At 37.3% G+C, this 18,599-nt stretch overlaps 1 protein-coding gene and 1 long non-coding RNA gene across 7 annotated transcripts in view; one reads left to right on the plus strand and one right to left on the minus strand.

Moving 5' to 3' along the window:
* Positions 1-10,642, minus strand: part of LOC122529641 (serine-rich adhesin for platelets-like) — a 44,725-nt gene extending 34,083 nt beyond the window's left edge. For 4 of the 6 annotated variants that reach the window (XM_043656242.1, XM_043656161.1, XM_043656321.1 and 1 more), the window contains exon 1: positions 10,073-10,641. In XM_043656242.1, the coding sequence (XP_043512177.1) occupies positions 10,073-10,093 (21 nt within the window). In that variant the 5' untranslated portion in view covers positions 10,094-10,641. Of the gene's footprint in view, positions 1-10,072 lie in introns of all 6 variants that reach the window. The other 2 variants (XM_043655992.1, XM_043656080.1) reach the window with 2 other exon arrangements.
* A 4,463-nt stretch (positions 10,643-15,105) lies between these two features.
* LOC122529938 lies at positions 15,106-16,893 on the plus strand. The gene is made up of 3 exons (XR_006306882.1): positions 15,106-15,142; positions 15,354-15,859; positions 15,991-16,893. It is a non-coding gene; the product is annotated as an uncharacterized LOC122529938 (long non-coding RNA).
* Positions 16,894-18,599: the final 1,706 nt, after the last annotated feature.

The raw sequence follows: 18,599 nt of genomic DNA on the forward strand, positions 1-18,599 counted from the left end.
TCTTTCAAACATGAGGCCTTTTCTTCTTTTCTTGTCCGTAGTATAACGGTAGCTTCTTTGGACTATTTTTTTTTGTTTCTTTTCAAATTGTTGCACGTGTCTCATTATTAAATTGGAATTAACGAGATTTTATTGGAAGAACGAGTTTTGAATAATTGTGATTAATTGAATAATTTTATGTTCTCCATAATCAATGAATCTTCATTGATGAAGCAGTTTTAAGAAAATTTTCAACATAAAATTCAAGCGAGAAAAAAAAGAAGACCACAAACGAACAAACAAATGAAAAAACTTGCAACGATTGTCAATTATCGTTCACCTCCACTACTCTACGAAAACCAGACACAATGGACATTGGGTACACAACTGGACGAGCGAAAATATTTTCCATGCAACTGTGCTAAGCATACTGTTCCGCGTAAATTCCAGTGCAGGGTGAAATGTATGCGATCGGATCGTAAGCTATCGGAAACACCTGTATCCAGGATGGAAATGTCCAGGCATCAAATGTGGATGCGAGCCGACTCGTTAGTCGGTTATGCGAACATCGACGTTCAATGTGAGCACAAAGCGCTGGCCAAATACTGGCTAGCCTCTCGGCGAACATAATTTATTGTCGTGGCGTGGCGCAATGAAAAGCCCGGGCATTATCGCGATGCCGCCGCTTTTATCGCAGACATCTCCTAGTATTAACGTGCAATTTGTCGCGAGTTGTATATAACGCGATGATCGTGCCGGAGTTTAGAATATTAGGGGATGCTGGCGGATAATTGCCAAGAGGGTAATTCGTTTCCTTTATTGAGATTTATCGAGCAACCCGGCGAAGTTTCTCATTCGAGAAATGGAGAAGAAAATTTTGTTTATCGTCGTATATTATTATGGGTACGGTATAATGTTGGTTTCATTAGTTCATTACGTCTTGTGTCATAAAAATAGTTTTTAATATTTGTTTCTCTTAATAAAATTTTTACGAGCAAGACACGATTAATTTAAAATAAATTTGAAATTAATAATGAAAGACATACAGTAGATATTCATCTTAAACGAGTGGTGAAAATATTTGATTCAGCAAAATAATCAAATAAAGTAATTCAATGAAATAATTAAATTATTGAAATTTCCCTCTTAAGACAAAGATTCACTCTTGACGAATATTTACGTGGGTGTGATTGTATCAGTAGTACATTAAAAATGTTAATTTTCAAAATGTTTCACATTAATTCATTTATCGAAAATATTCACAAGTAACTCTGTCATAATTTTCACTTTATGTATGAAGACTTTTTGTACTAAAATATGGCAACATCAAACATTGGAAGACGATAAAGCAAAGATGAAATAAATAATTCGTTTCATTCGACGTGAGAAATTCCCCAAAAATGTCCTATTTGAAGAATGAAGGAATTACCATAACGCAACGTAATACAATTAAAAAAGAACCTGTATTCCCTTGAATGCAAAGACAGGATTAAATATTACAACATAAATAAGATTCAACAAGAACGCTACAGCCACACGTTCTATCTGCAATCCTCTAAACATTTCATCCTGAACCGTAGGAAGCGAATAAATCCGCCTAACATCGAAGCGATCAGGGAAGCGTATGTTTTTTCATTTAACGCCGGCTGCAATTGGATGCACAGCGCCGGCTCGCGAGCCACGGATGCATATGCATTTCCGGTTGACGTTCCTCCGAGGGGCTTATGCACCGAGCGTCGAGAGGGTAAGAGAAGAACGCTCAATTAAATCGTCCCGCGACAACGTTTTGCCGTGGCAACAACTCGCCCTGAAATATTCAGAAGAGCCGTTAAATCTTTTTCTCTGTCCTCGGTCCCGAGTCGTTTCTCCTCTTCCTTCTTTCTTCTTCGTTTCAAACCGCCTCTTACCATCCGTAACGTTGAATCTTCGTCATAATATTTAACTCGCTCCCTACGGTCGTAGTCAAGCTCAAAGTACTGCTGTACGCTCGATTTCCCTTGATGATCGTGTGGAATTAATCGATCATCTTAGGGAAATATGATTACTTTTTAGTAATACTGCTTGATTGTAACATCGTACGATTAAATTAGTAATAAATATATGTATTATACGTAAATAATTAAATATATTTAGGCAAAATAAATATATTCACCTGTTTATCTAAAACACGTCTTATTGAAAATAATTTTAAGTAAATCTGCCCAATAAATAATTTAATGACTGACTGTACAAAAGTAGCATAATCAATTGATTTTTTTAATGAAATCTGGAATGGAAGGATTAATGAAATATATACTGTCTCATGTATAAATTGTTGAATTTAAAATTTTAATAAAAATGTTAAAATTTTTTATGGGACGATAAGACCCTAACAGAATTTTATATATACAGTGAAACAAGCAACTTAAAGACATGCGTCCAAGTGATGCAAATGTAATAATCGTCAATATTCACGAATATAATATCTACTCGTAATCTGTAGTAAGAGCATGATTCGTGTTTTTTCATATTTAGTCTAAAATCTGCATCAGGAGTTATAACGTCACTCGAGGGATTAATCCTTCCATTCCCCTTCAAGTCATTTCAAGAGAAGAGGAAACATTATTAACGAGCGATATTATCCGACGATTCCCGACTAACGACGACACCAATTTTCCAACCTCCGTTTCTGGCCTTTCACTTAATCGCCGGTCTCGTCCGTCGACGACGATCCTCGAATAAGCCTGGAAATAAACGGGACGCGTTCGAGAGTCGCACTATTTTTAAGCGACCCCGCGGTCTTCGACGCGATATTACCAGGGTTTTGCGTTTGAACGGGACGCGATTTGTTGCCTCTTCATCGCGGTGATCGGCCTTCCTCCCCTCGGAGAGTCGCGAGATTTATCGTCGCCTCGGGTACAAGCACGAAGGCAGGAACCGCCCTCCTCGAACACACCCTTCTTTCCTTTGTCATTGTTTCTTTCTCCTGCTTCTTTCATCGCGGATAACAGGCTTGTAATATTTTCAATATGTTGTCTAAGCTTTGTGGAGGGACTCTATCTTGGAGACAGACAGATAATTTGATTATGTTGGGCCTGAAGAAGTATCTCTTTACTATCTCCTTAGATTTTGTACTCATGGAAAACAAACTGTTGATCTTGCAACTCTGATCAAAGTATTTAACGCTTTGAAAACTACAACATTAAATTTCATTTGTCTCCGTTTATCTTAAATCCACTGATAAATTGTTAAATGAAAAATTCATTTGAACGAATCGGGATTAATAATTCGTACAAAAATGTCGATTACAAGAGATGCAAGTTTAATATTTGTGTTATAATGTGAAACTTCCTTTTTATATTAGATAACGATTAATTTCGGTCGTAAATTACGAAACGCAACGTAGCACGAGGTAGTTTGATATCATCGTAATTGCATATTATTAATTACACATCAGGGACTGAAATTAATTTCGTCGAACGTTTACGAAGTTGATGAATCGAACGAGATGTCGAGTGTCTCGCAGTTTGCCCCAAGTTCGGCACCCCGTGTAAATGTCATCTCGCGCAGGCGAAAACTTTAAAGACCAACTTGTTCGATTTCGCGTCTAGGAAGTGGAATGCGAACACGTTGTACTTCTGCTAAATTTATCATGCGTCCCGTCGTCGACATGCCACGCCGTCGGGGAGATGCTCGTCGATCGACGAAGTTGTCGTTATTACGTAAAATGATTCCACTGAAGTCAACCACCGGCGGAGATTGCAAACGGTCACGGTACCGAGCCCGCCTGCTGGGAATAGTTACGAAGAATCGAAATAATCCTCTAACTGTGTTTTGCTTGATATCGATTCCGGTCTCGGTCCTGCTGTTCCGTTATTACATCGGTTTTGAAATGGTTTCGTATCGACTCTACATTGGTCCTGTTCCTGTTCGAAATGGTTCATAAATCAGATTCGTGGAGAGATGTATCCAGTCGCTTTGAGCCGTAACTTATCTATTAGCACAGAAATATTGGATCGAGTTTGTGACGAAACTTTCAACGTTTGTAATTTTCTCGAAAATGCTGTTTATAATGCAATGTTTGTAATTATGCAAAGCAAAGAGCAATGATAATTAACGATGTTTGATTTAAATATGTACTACGTGTTGAGTGTAAGATTAAATTTTTTGAAAGGACACGCTCAAGTACGACTTTCCCATATATATAATAAAACAATTAAAATGAAACATCGATTACATTTTATCCAAGTTCTACGTTGTCATTTGATAAATATCATTTTTTAGTTTGTTGAATTCCCTATGATTTTTACGTATTTTTAAAATCGATTGTCTAATAGTTGGTGCAATAAATGTAACCATATGTATATGTTTTACAAGTATTCAACTACTATATTATTATTTTAAATGGAATTGTACTTGTAATTTTCTACCCATCAATCTGCATTATATTATGAAATATCATATTAAAGTAGTCAGAAAATGGAGACATTTTATTTTATCGAGTGAAGCAGATTGAAAAAAAAAAAAAAAAGAATAAATGGTATCTAGCAATCGAATAAACTTCGATATCGCGAGTTTGTCTACATATCGTAGCGTACATTAAGATTCACCCGTGCGCAGAAATCCTCTTCGACCAGGTCTCACTCTGAAAAGTTCGAAAAGAAGGAGATATCGTACACCCCTGGCTCATCCCCCTGGCGAAGCCGTGTTTAAAGAACCCCATTGGACCAGGGCAAAACTGTTCCCGTTCCCTCGAGAGCTTCCTTAAAGCTGTCGGTCGAAACGACCGAAGATATTCTTTATCGAGCTTTGCAACGAAAACCTCGGAGAGAAAGCTCGATAGGTTAGGTTTCGCTTGTCAGCTCTTTTTGAAACTTCACACCCAATATACAGAATACTCTCACGACTAAAATACGCACACGTTTCGATTACTGATTATCTTTGAATTATCTGCTTTGAATTATCGTGATCAGAAGAATTCTGTCGTAACGAATAAATCAATGTTAAATACAATTTCAATATTCAATCATTCGAAATCTCATTTTAGATGTCGCAGACAATAGAAAATAATTAAATTAAATTAAATCTTCTAAATAAGTATTGATAAATGCAAACCAGAATATTCAACTCGAATTACACCAAGGACGTGTTTGACTTTTGACTTTCAACTCAGTGACAAAAGGAAATCCTCTCTTTAGTCCCCTCTAGACCACTCGTTCGAGTGGTCAACAAAAATTAACTCGTTAACAGCCATTTGAGAGGTTGAGCACGCTAATTACTCGAACGAGACACCACGTATATGGCGCGTGTCGTTGCAACGCGAGCGCGCATATTCGTGGCATAGGCAGAGGAAAGGTTTGCACGAGTACACTGCCGGCAGGCATACGTCGTCTGGGAAAGGCCCGGCTAATTTTGCTGGCTACGGCACAAGCGACCCGACGCCGACGTATGGACGCGTTTCCGTGAGGTGCACACCCGGAATTTGTGCCCTGTGGCTGTCGAGTCCGAGCTGCTTCGGTAAATGTTTACCTCCGCACCGCTGCCAGCCGATCTATGTATTATTATCGGATCCGTAGTTGGCTTACGACGCGACGTCCGACGTTGTCTGACCACCGACCGTCCTCTATCTACTGGACGGTCTATTACGGCTAGCTGTTCCGTATCTGTACGACGTGGCTGCTGATTTTTAAAACGAGTTCTATTTTCGGATTTGTTTCGCGAATTAATGGGAATTTGTGTTTGGAAAAGAGTTTTTTTTTTTTTTTTTATTTAGCAATAAAGAAAGTATTCGGACAAGAAATGACAAATTCCACATTTCGGTTTTCTACAAAATGATGTTAATAAAGTTTTGATTTAAAATCGATGTCGATCGTTGTTAATAATCATTCACGTTTGTGGTTTCTAATCTGAATTCTTCAATGTAAATTTTCGGAAATATACATATACTGCTTTGTTAAGTCAAAGTTTTAAGTTTTATAAAAATGCACTCGAATTTGATGCTTACTTGGTATTTAATGATTTTACACACCATTTCATAATAGATTTGAGAGAATTTAAAATAATGTTGAATTAACTTCTATAAAATAGAATATCTTTTTAAAGATACTAATTAACTCTTTCTAAATACTAATTAACTCTTTCTGATGTAAATTCCAAAAATTTTCTTTTTAAAGAGCACCTTTTCAAAAGTATATTTCAATTCTATAAGTTATTGCAGAAGTATATGAGGAAGTATAAAACTTAGAAGACATAATGTGGCCGAACTATAACTACAACTAAGAAGAGGAGACATAACTTTAAACAAAGATATTTGCTTTCAAACACACTAAAATATCAAACTATGCAAATTAGGAAGGAAATAGTCTTTTCTACAACTTTTAAAACTTCACGGAAGCAATAATCATATTAGAAAATTTCAAACAAACCTAGCTCACTGAACAAATAATCAAAGATTCAAAACCTAATATAAGATACGAGCAAGTACAATATTCTTGCAAAATTGCGATATTTGCAAATATTTTCCAAATAGTTTTAGTATGTAACAGTCAAATGTGACCTTATTTCATTCTCAATCTTACATAATTAAATAAGTAAGATACCGACGAAAACAATTTATAATTATTTTTCGAACATTACTATTGAACAAAATCGTATTATACTTAATTCCTCAATAATTATTCAACAATCACAATTACGAAGCGATAAAATTTCGAATCAATGAATGACATGCTTCGCGTGTCTCGATACAGGTATGAATGATCGTTGTCTTGAATATGTGCTGACCGTAACAATATCAATGAAAATAATTAATTTTAAAGCGTATAACGCTATTTCAACACTGCGTGCCTCGCTCGCGATAGAAATTGCCAACGACTTCCATATCGTGAGTTACCTTCATTCCGTGGAATATAGAACGCTGAACGAGAGTAAAATCTTCGAAATTAAATTAATTCGAATCCTGAAATCCTCGTTTACGGACACGAGCGAGTTAAAACTGAAACGTGACAACGACTGTCGACGGCGTAACGTGATTTAAATGATCGTACATGAGTGAGGTCAGTGTGCTCGATTCGTGGTGCACGAATATACGTAACACGTGGAATCAGAGAAGCATGAGGGAGAAGTCGCGTCATCGACGTGGCTGGCGAACGGCGATCTTAAATTCTCGGTATTTTGTAAACAGCGAGGCGGCCCGCGTGAAACAGAGGCTCGCGTGCGGCCTTCGGACGATAACGTTAATGGACTTCATTTACATGCCATAATTACAACGGGCAGTCGCTCTGTGCATAGATTACGCGCGAGCTGCGACGACTATAAGTTATGGGACTAATTTTATCCAAAATATTCATCGCTTACGCGTTTCCGGCTGATATCGCCAAACCAAAGTTTCGAAGAAACTTTGCTTGAAATTTGAGAACGTTTACTTTAACTGTTATACTTTTCCCACGACGTTTGGTTTGGTCGAGAGTTACAATTGGTATAAGTTCACGGTTACCTTTTTTCATAAAATAAAATCCTATATTCAATGTTGAATTCATTACAGTGGATAGAAGAAAGGTTAGATAACAATATTATTATTATTCATTGATATTATAATGACGTGAAATGATAATTGTAATAATATAATATTATAATTGATGAGAGAGATGAATTAAATATAATTTACATCCAAGAATAGATATTTGTTGTTGCTGTACAATGCGAAACATGTCATGCGATAAATAATTAAATATCTATTTATTATAAATATTAAAATAAATTATAATCAACTTTCGGTGCTGAAATTGAAAAATTTGTAAAAAATGGAGTCAATCAATAATAATCACATAACTATTCATATCAATTTATCGTTTCATTCGTTACTTTCCATCCGATTTATTGTGGATTATTACTTTATATTTGACTCATACAATTATTTTTAAATTTATTACCACTCTGTTTATTATTTTATACTGAGTTTAATGCCTTGAAAATTTTAAAGTAAAAATATCACATGCTATATTGAAACATTAAATGAGAATAGAGAGTAGAATAGAGAGTATTAATGCACTGTAGATCATCTTGATCAAGATCAATTATCGTTGATCATCACATGACATCGTAGAATTATTGTCTCTAAATGTCGTAGAAGATATCAACTATAGTTCGCGAAAGTAATTGTAGCAACTGTGTAATAAATGTTGGGTAAATACTACATCGTTCATTTTATGCAGAAATAATAATTTGATATAAATTATACTGAATGTGAATACACGAAAATGAATTCATGTATTTTTGTTAGACAATGAAACTCGTGAAACATGAGAAGAGAAGAAATTATTTTAACTATGAGAGTAATAGAATGTCATAATTACATTGGATTTCACTTAATGTTTATTTGCGTGGAAATAATATACGTTTACTTCCAATTCGTCTTTTAATAACGTTGTTAATTGCAAATTAACTTTTTTCCTATTTTCATTACATATATAAACTAAAAACTTAATTAAAACGTTCTTAATTAAAAATATGGAACATCGTAATAAATTAAATTCCTTTTTAGCCATAATTTCTCTGTTTCTCTTCTCACTCCATCGTTATTATAAAACATATTACAAATAAGAAATTCTTTCGTTTTATCGAAATTGCTTATCATTAACAATATTAAAAAATAATTATATTACGTTAATAGCTAAAAATAATCAAAATTATTTCCTAAAATTAATTATTGTCTAAAATAACAACTAATCTTGCTAGATTTATTAACTCAACTGGATTTATTAAATCATTCAAAAATATTTGTCAACGCATAGTGAATCGTCAAGCAAATCAACTGATTCGACAACAAACCAGACCAGCGACACTATCTACAACAGCGGGTTAATAATACCATATATAATAAATAATAAACGTCTCTTTATGCAGATCATCAGAAGACACAGTCACGCCAATTTTCCACGGTTTAATTCTCAACAAAATCAAGTGATAATGTCAGACATCTATGTAATAAATTTATATTAATATTGTATTTGATGGGTTAGCTAGATCCTTAACTATCTTTTTGAAATAATGCGAGACATCGTCTCAGTAAATGTTGTCCCTAGTTCTAGATATGAGAAAAATATACAACCAAAAATATAATGTTATTTTGCATCGTTGCAAGCAAATGTAATAAAATGATGCACCAGGCTGACTAGAAACTTACAAAAATATAGAAACCATTGACTTTGAACCAAAAATTACTATTTTTATATTAATAACATACAGTGACAAATTTTATTATTAAGTTATTAACAACGAATGACACTTTAGAAAGTGGCATTCGTAAATAATTTCTACGATGAAACGATATTCTCAATTTCTCGCATCTTTCCACATCCCCTAATTAACATATCGTTGAAACTAAAATCTCATACCAATATCTGTGTATAAATCATATAGACCAGACATTAAAAACCACGGGAGAAAAGGAAAAAAAGAAGTGGAAAGGGAAAGCAGAAACATCTTTTTGGGATTTCGGAAGAACGCGAAAACGAAGCGGAGAAAATTCGTCGTTTTCTACTTGCCCGGTTACCCGATACGCTTAACAACATTGAAGAGAACGCGTTTCAGCGTGGCGGTGTCGAGTGAGCGGCGTTCCTCTGCTTCTTTTTCAGCGTTGCGTTCGCGAAAATTCGTCCCGTGCGATGACACCGCGGAACACCAATTATAACTTCACGTCGTTTCGCGACCGGCGTCGATTTAATGAAGACACCACGTCGCGTAAACAACGTTTCAACCGGCAGAAACGAACTGCCAATTAACCGCCGGTAAAATTGCGTTTTCCTGAACGTTGCCGCGTCCAAAAACCGTTGATCCAAATCCTGTACTAGGTTTCCGGCCTGTACTGGTATGCGCGTACGAAATGCGGAATTTGGCAAAAAGCTACTCTTAGCTGGAACCTTAACGCGAACGCGTTACAATCCAAAAAGTTACGACCGTTTTCGATCAAACAAAAAATTCGTGTGCATCTGATCAATTGACTAAATTCTGAATTATTTCTTTATTTTTCAAATAACAGCAGATTCTTAGCTCCAGATAACGCGCGACATACACAGTGCCACTCGGTACAGTTGCACGCGAGCGCAACACTTACATAGCTCCTGTAGGACGCCATAACTCGAGCAGCCTCCCCCCCTTGATCGAGCGAAAGCGAAAGGGCTCGAAGGGTGAGACTCCCTGGTCGCTCGAGGCGGATTCACCGATCACCATCGACCACCGTACACCATCGACGACACTGAAACAACCAGCACCACCACCAGCACCAACACCAAGCACCAGGCACCACCACCATCCGCAGCGTGAGTGCACCACGCTCACCGTCACACGTAGCTCGAGCCGAAAAGACAAGAAGAAGGACGAAGAGCAGCCAAGAAGAGGAAGAAACCGAAGAACTGGAGGTACGAGAGATGGAGAAGGACGATGCGTGCGAGAACGGTGACAGACAGAGCGCAAAAGAGGGACAGATAGAGCGCAGACAGAGGAAAGATGGAGAAAGAAAGCGGGTTGAGAAGAGGCGAGCGAGGCGAAACCGAAAGACGTGGAGAACCGATCGAACGACGAACGAATCGTTCGACGAAGCGTCGTCCCCGACGGCACGTTCGGAGATAAGAGAAGAAAAAGGAGAACGGCACGGAGGCGCTTCGTTTCGGACGAAGCTCGGACCCTGAAGAAGAGCCGGCGACCCGCGAGGCACGCCGCCGTTCCCTCTCTTTCTCCGACTTCTCGTCTCTTCCCGAGACTACGTTACACGCTCCTCTTTCGATCGTGCTTTTCCCTCTTCCTCCGATCAACGCGTACGCACCGTCTCGCGTCTCGCCCTACCCTTCGCGTACGCGTATCGGCTTCTCTCGTTCATTCGCTTCGTTCAGTCGAGCCCTATTTTAAGAATAGCTTCACGTCCTCTCGCTGTTCGGCCGCGTCCGTTCCTCCACGCTTCCGTGCCCGGCCAAAGAGATCGTCGCGAACGTCGATTTCTTTCTTTTTGTTCTCTTTCTAAAGGAAACAGAGTGTTTGGAAAGCCTAGGAAAGCATTGCCTATTGTTACCTTGATGATGACTCAATGATCGACGATGGGGTCGTTCAGGTTAGTTGTATCGAAATGGGTGAATATTCAATGGCGATGGTACACTGTTTAACAATGAACGTCTGCAGATTTCATTCCAGTGCGGTAGTTGATGTAGTGCAGTTTTCAAGCTTTCGGAGTTTTATTGAAAGTAATTAGTAGAATGTCTATGCAACTTTATACTTTAAGAAACAGAATCTACGAAAATATGTATATTAATTTCTACATGTCGTATGAATTTTGTCGATTCTCTCTTAAATTTTCGAAAAATACATAAATAGTAGTAAACATATGAATATCATATATGTATATAAAATTTGGAATTGTAAACTTCTAGTTCGAGTCTGTCAATCAAGAGATACAAGTTTAATTAATAAAACCAGAAAGAAAAATGCAACGATGAAAATTCCAGAATTAAGCTTGACGGCAAACAACTGAGCAATATAAATTCCCTCCATTTGATATTACTTGCTATCTAAATCCACTTTCGAGATATATAATCCCATTTATTCTCAATTTCCTTGAAAATTTTGAAAATCCATTACGTAGCATAGGGAAATAACACGGTACTGTATTCGTAATTTGTCTAACAACCATCTCGCAAAGTTACAAAGTAACAAGGAAACCCACTCTCGAACTTATGAAGGAAACATCTCACGCGACGTCGTCGCAATTGATTTTGGATGCGGAATTTTACGACGAACAAACAAGGCTGGACCGCGGCGAACCAGTGATTCGCGAACGATCTTTGTTAGTCAGATATCCTATCTGACGTCGAATCAGACGAAGGGGGCTATTATCGAGTTAACTCAAACGGATGGCCGACTACCAAGTCAAATATGGAGTTCACCTTCTAGTTTTCAATACAATTCCTCCCTTTCCGTACGATTTCTTCTCTGTAACTCCGTTCGAAAGTATCGGCGGAAATCGTGCTTTGACAGAGTGTTTCGATGGAAAGGATGATGGAAGGTAAGAGACTTACTCCGCAGAGAAGAATGTCTTACGATGCTGGACGACGGTGTCCTTTAACGAAAGAATTATTCCGCGAAAGAATATTTTGAAAGGAATCGGTTCCTTGTAAGCACTTTGTGCAAGCCGAGTCGAGAGTTCTCGTTGAGAGGATTTCGAAGAGGAAAGGAATTATTCTTCCGAAGTATCGGAGATGTTCGAAAGCGATTACACTTTTAATAAGTTCACGATGGAAAAGGGACCGCTCGCAGTACTGGACGCGACATGATACGTCGAAGGAAAAATTGTGAAACACAAAACGATAGTGTAACATCTAATAATAATATTATCAGAACGTTAGATTATCTGATGATTCATACATATGATGTACTCTAATCAAGCCAATTCATTTTGTAAGTTTAAGATATATTTGTTAAAAAAGTAGAATCTTAGCAGAAATATATATAACGCTATATAATACCACGTTATTGAAAATAGTATTATATTGCAACGAGTGTTTTATTTTATATATTTCTGCATTTTATGCATCGCTAACAAATTCTATACATTTAATCCTTAAGTTAACCTACTTGTTACCGGGCATCTACACTTCAGCTACAATAATCCAAGAGTTAAGTAAACTAAAACCGGAACAAGAAATTCAATTTCATCGAGCGAATTTCACGCATTATCCAAAGACAATCAACCCGCTGGTACAAAGATCTCTGCTCATCATCCGCTGAAGCGTGAACCGCCAAGTTTCCCTATCGACCACATTTCCCTGCGATAACGAAAACGGCGCTAACCACGTACAAGCGCTGCTAAAGTAGCGTGCCCGTGCAACCGTGTAATATTCCACGAACAGTTCAGTGTGTGTGTGTGTGTTTGAGAGAGAGAGAGAGAGAGAGAGAGAGAGAGAGAGGAACGGATACAGCGGTGCCGGAATTCTCTGAAGGATTTCGCGGAGGAATCCGGCGGACGGCGGAGACAAACTGCTGGCAAAACGGGCGTCTTTGTCCAGGAAACGAGGACACGGCTGGCGTTTGTCCTTGTCGGCGACTGGATTCTGCACCAGGGCCTTGTCTCTTTGTAGTCCTCGCGGAACTGCTCCTCCTTCGAAACGGAAAACCTGCAGGAATCGACTCTGGTGTATCCTCCCGAAACCACGGAGCCACGGATCGGCCAGATAAACCGGGAGCGGACGAGGGAAAGGGCGAGCGAAATAAAGACGGCGGAACGGCAGGAAGTCGGGCGAATTAAAGCGCCGAGAATTGTTTCACTCGGAGACGAAGGACGTTTCCTTCTTGTCGAGTACCAGAACGAACGTCTGGTCTCTGGTTCGTGGCGGGCCAGGCAGAGGCTCTTCCTGGATTTCGAAAGCTAATTACAATTGGAGTTCGAGGGTTACTCGAAACCGAACCCGGTGGCCCGATGTGGCTAGAGAGCGGAGCCACGCCACTCGAGGAAGAGGGAAACGATCTCGTGCATCGAGATCATTATTAGCCGGCGCATAATGCGAGTTGATTAAAGTCTGAAGGGGTAGCGATTATTAAAGTGGCGTTGATAACGAGGGACCTGGCCTTGTCTTGAGGAAATCTCGTCGTCTACTTTGTTGAATTATTCCCGAGGATTTTAATTGCCCCGGTATATATATATATCAACTGGCCGTAGCGTGGGACGGACCGACGGGATTTGCCTAATTGACGTCTTTCTCCTTCGATGAGTTGATCTGATAACTGTCATTGTTATTGTTGTCACTGCTATTGTTTTCGATATTATATTATATTATTACTTTGTCTCGAGGATGCTCGAACAAGGGAGTAGAGACGAAGTACGCATTGGAATTAAATTAGGAGGATCGTTGATTCGAAACAAAAGTACTTGAGCGTGTTCCAAGTTGGTTTTACAGACTCTCGGACGATACATTAAATTTAATTATCAACATATCGTTTGTCGTATTGTTGCTCGTTGCAATAAATCGTGTATACTATAGTTTGAAGACTACACAATGTATTTATATAAGTAATACATAATGTACGGTACATTTTCAACGACAAGAAAATGATGCAATAAATCGAGTCATCTCCAATTTGAAATTTCAAATCAAAACGCTAAACTAGGTTTCATTTGAAAATAGTAGCTAGTCACTCGTAATTGTGAAAAATTCCAACTTATTTGCATGGACTAGATTAAGGCTACTGTAGATAGAGTAGACTTGCCTGTATCTACTTACACGTGAAGTAAAATAGATGAAGCACCTCTTGGCGAAACTGATTTCGTGCTGCCAACTTTCGACACAAGCTAGAACGAGCCAAAACCACCGAACTCGCTGTGGTGAACGGTAATCAACCCGTCCAGTAGCTGAGAAACGAGAACGGGTCCGCAAAGTTATCGGTCGAGGTTCTATCGCGACTTCCAGGAGCTTAAATTCATAACTCTCGGCAATGGTGGCGCCACGAGTGAGCTTTCGATGGCTTTCTAAACGAAAGTTCCCAAAACGATTTACCCACGTTTCCCTCTGAATTTCTTATTTACATATCCTATTTAAGCATACTTCAACTCAAAAATAATCGACAAACCAATGCATACGCTCCTTTCTTTCAATATCAAGCTTTCCTTACAGCCCAATTCTAAACAGAGCTCACATAGATCGAATCTAAATCGACGAGCGTCAAAATCGTGTCAAATCTTCCGGTGGCAGTGAGAATGAATCGCGTCCGTCTGGCCAGTGTCGCGGCTTAATCTTAATCAGACAGTCGAAATCGCGGAAGGCAGAGGCTTCTTGCATCGGGGCACTCTTCACGCGAATCCATCTAGAAATATTTTCGTTCCCGATATAGACGCACTGGCGTATAAATACGCGGCGAACAGGCAATAAAAATATCGGCGAGCAACCACTCGGGAAGAGGCGAGCGAGAACTCGACCAACGTGTTCATGGATGGGGTAACTTACGATGATGGCCCTTTGTCATCGTCAATGGCATTGACACTACTGACAGTCGTGCGGGAACGAGCGAGGGAAACCGATTGGATTTGACGAAAGGAGAGAACGTTTGTGTCGAAATATGAAAATTGTGTCGGTCGAATGTTGTCGAATAAAAAAATAAAAAGAAGATCGAACGAGTTCATTGATTATTGATTGATTGATGTATGGTTAGTTCTGTATATAAAAATTGATTTTATAACGTTTATTGTTTAGACGAATGAGAACCAATCTGTTTATACTTTTGGACTGGTTAATTAAAAAAAATTTCTGAAATTAATTGTTTAACTTTGAGTATATAATATCGATTACTATATGGCGACAAGGAGAGTTTTATATTATGCGAAATAAATTTCTGATCTTGCATTTTATTTCTTACAGTCAGTGAAATTTATACAAAGCATCAACTCAATATTATAAAAATTGGTTATATTCTCAAATTGAAAGTACCATTGATGAAGAAAAGCAGTATACTACATACTACATATATGCTACATGCATATGTACATAAGTTTATTTGGATGAAATAAACATAGGAACATTCTAAATGAAAAATACACAAGTACGAACCAAATTAAATATTAATTAAAAAATAAAATGATGAATGACATTAAACACAAAAGGAAATTACACCAATAGAAATAATAACATAAATAGACTGTAGTTAATTGAAAAAAAGCAATGAAAATGATGGAACAAGATGATACAAGTGTAACATACCAAAGAAGAAATACACAAATGGAAAACGAGGAAGTATTACAGGAGAGTTTAACGGGCGACCGAGGAGGGATTGATATTTCATACGTTCTAGCCCACTTTCCCATTGGATACAAGTGTATAACGTTCGGACAAGAATAGAGCGAGTTAGTCATCCCGCGTTTCTCCTGGTAATGCCGAAAGCCATCGGCCAAAAGTTTTTCCCGACGATTTCGAACGATGAGTCAAAATTTTTTTTTTATCATGGGGAATCGTGTGTTTAGTGTTTATCGGTTGCCTATTACGCGCTTCATATTTTCAGATTCTGATTCTCTCTTCATGTGGACGGTAAAGGAACGATACTGCCAAAAAACGAATTCTTCGTGATATGCGTCACTTTCTACAAATATTTCTCCCATAAAATACTCGTGCTTCGACCGATTAGTATTCTCGTGTTACAATTTTCCAAAGGTTACTATTAGTCTGTGTATAGCCAAAAATACATTTTTATTTCTCAAATGGTATCGTCGAGTCATGGGTATTTAATAAAGATTTAGATAAATAACCAAAATTTAGATTGTTTTTATTTTATATTTTATATTTTTCATGAAAGAGATTAGTAATAAAATTCAATTAAATTAAAAGTTTCAAAATTAAATAATTTAATCCTAAATTGTTATGGTTTCCAATAATCCAATGACTTGAAAATTGACGATGCTTTCTGGCTATTTTGAAATTTTCAAATAGAATAAGGATATAGTTTTATTGTACTAAAAATATGACTATCATTTTTGGCAGAAGTCACACACAAAAATATCAGGATGATTCACTGGAAATATCTTATGAATAGATATAAATTAAATTTTTGAACATTTATAATTGTACATTTTACTAAACAAGCAGACCAAATTTAATTTTCAATCGTGTGTTAAGAATTATTATTTCCTCTGTAATAACATTTGTTTCTTCAATTGTAAAAATGTAACTTGCATAAACAAAACTTTCCCTAAACCCAATCAAAATGTACAATCAATCAAAAGAACAAACCACAATTGTCATAATCTACTTTCCTAATTACATCGATACAAATCAGCGATCCCAATTTTATTAATTTATCAAACTCAAATTCTCGGAGGAATCATTTCAATGCATTTATGCATTATCCTAATACGTTATAATTCACGTGAGTATCGTGTACCAGAAAGGACAATATTGTAAATTTGCCGCAAAGTGGAAATATGAAAGACGATACAGACAGGCCGGTATCGTCTGCTCGAATTTACTGCCGTGCTACTTTCTGATCGGTTATTTTAAACGATCTGAATTCTGTTCGGGACAAACGCTTCGCATCCGAAGAGAAGTTAGCACGATTCGATTTATCGTTCGTTGAGAACTTACTTCACCTGTAAACCGTGAAGATCGGATATGTTTCAGAAGCTATTTGTTTTGTTAATTAATTTCCGGCAACGGGGTTACATTCACGCTGCAGTTTACACGCGCACGTAACATGGATTACAAAGGCGATTCTTATTTAGATCTTTCGAATCAGGCCAGATCCCATTGTTTATGGATCGTAAAGTATTCTCGGAAATGGTATTGTGCTCGAAACGGAACGACTTAATGATCGTTGGCGACCTAAATACCGTGCGTCGATATCATATGCAAGTCACGTTATCATTTGAAACGCGAATCATTCTTGAGATAAATTATTTCGGCAGGTAATTCAGAATTACGTATAACGAGCAAAGCATAGAATAATTCTGATATAAAATTTCTTTTGATTTCACGAGTTCGAGACTCGTCTATTCGTTCTTACATTATGAAAAATAATCAACTACTATCATTTCATTGATTTTAATTAATTTTAATTTCAATAAGACGAGCTATTGCATGTGATCTGCGATGTTATATGAACAATTGTGTAAATAGCTGTGAGTTAGACAATAATGTAATAAAAATAAAAACCTGTTAATTCTACTGACAGAGTAAGTGATAAAATTTTGATTTACACGGAATTTCATTTCCGAAATTATGATTGATCGAGTATGATTTTCTATTATTCTCATCCACGATGGTTATTTAAATCGATTCTTGAAAACGTAATATTTTAGAGCGGAGAGTATATCAAATCGCAACTAATTCAGACGCAGGATCGTTATTGAGAAATCTCTAGCGAGTGTTTTAGAGTCCACCTGTTGCCTCTGTCCTGACTCGATCAACGCTCGTAATTATAGAGCAGCAATGGATATAACCGGAGACATATTGCATGCAACCTTTCAGTTTAGTTACTATTATTGAATTCTACAATCTAGTTCGACGAGAAAACCATGAAGAATGTAATCGTTTGTAACTGGAAAATTATTATTAATTTATTATTTACAATATTTGTTGATATAGTTAGATAAAACCTTTTAACAATTAGCGTAATTGAATTAAAAAATTTTAATTCGATTTTATCGATTCAACCTTAAAGATTTCAATTCAAATTTGACATTAAACTATCTAATCTATTCGTTATATGTAATAAATATAGATACATCTAAAATATCTAAATCTTTCATCGAGTCAGAGCAAGAAAATTGCACGAATCACACTAGTTTGTAATTTCTTTGTAAAATAGGGCTATTTATTTACCTTGGTTACACGTGCAGAGTGTATGATGTTTTATAGAAAAGAAAAACCGACAACATTATGGAACGATATCATATACGTGAAATCCAAAATCGTCTTATTGGCTTTTACGCATCTTTCCTCTGAAACTGTTTGTTTCACAATTCAGTTGGCAACCACCAGCAGCACAGCATTCAACGTAACAAATATTCAGAATATATGTCCGACATTGTGAGTAGCAAGCGTTTCAATAGCAGCGAACAAAACGGGCATCAAACATATCGATCATTAAGAACATCGACCGCGAATCATCGACTCAAG

The sequence above is a fragment of the Frieseomelitta varia genome, unplaced genomic scaffold (assembly GCF_011392965.1).
Source record: "Frieseomelitta varia isolate USP_RPSP 00005682 unplaced genomic scaffold, Fvar_1.2 scaffold_1006, whole genome shotgun sequence".
In the NCBI taxonomy this organism is placed as follows: Eukaryota; Metazoa; Arthropoda; class Insecta; order Hymenoptera; family Apidae; genus Frieseomelitta; species Frieseomelitta varia.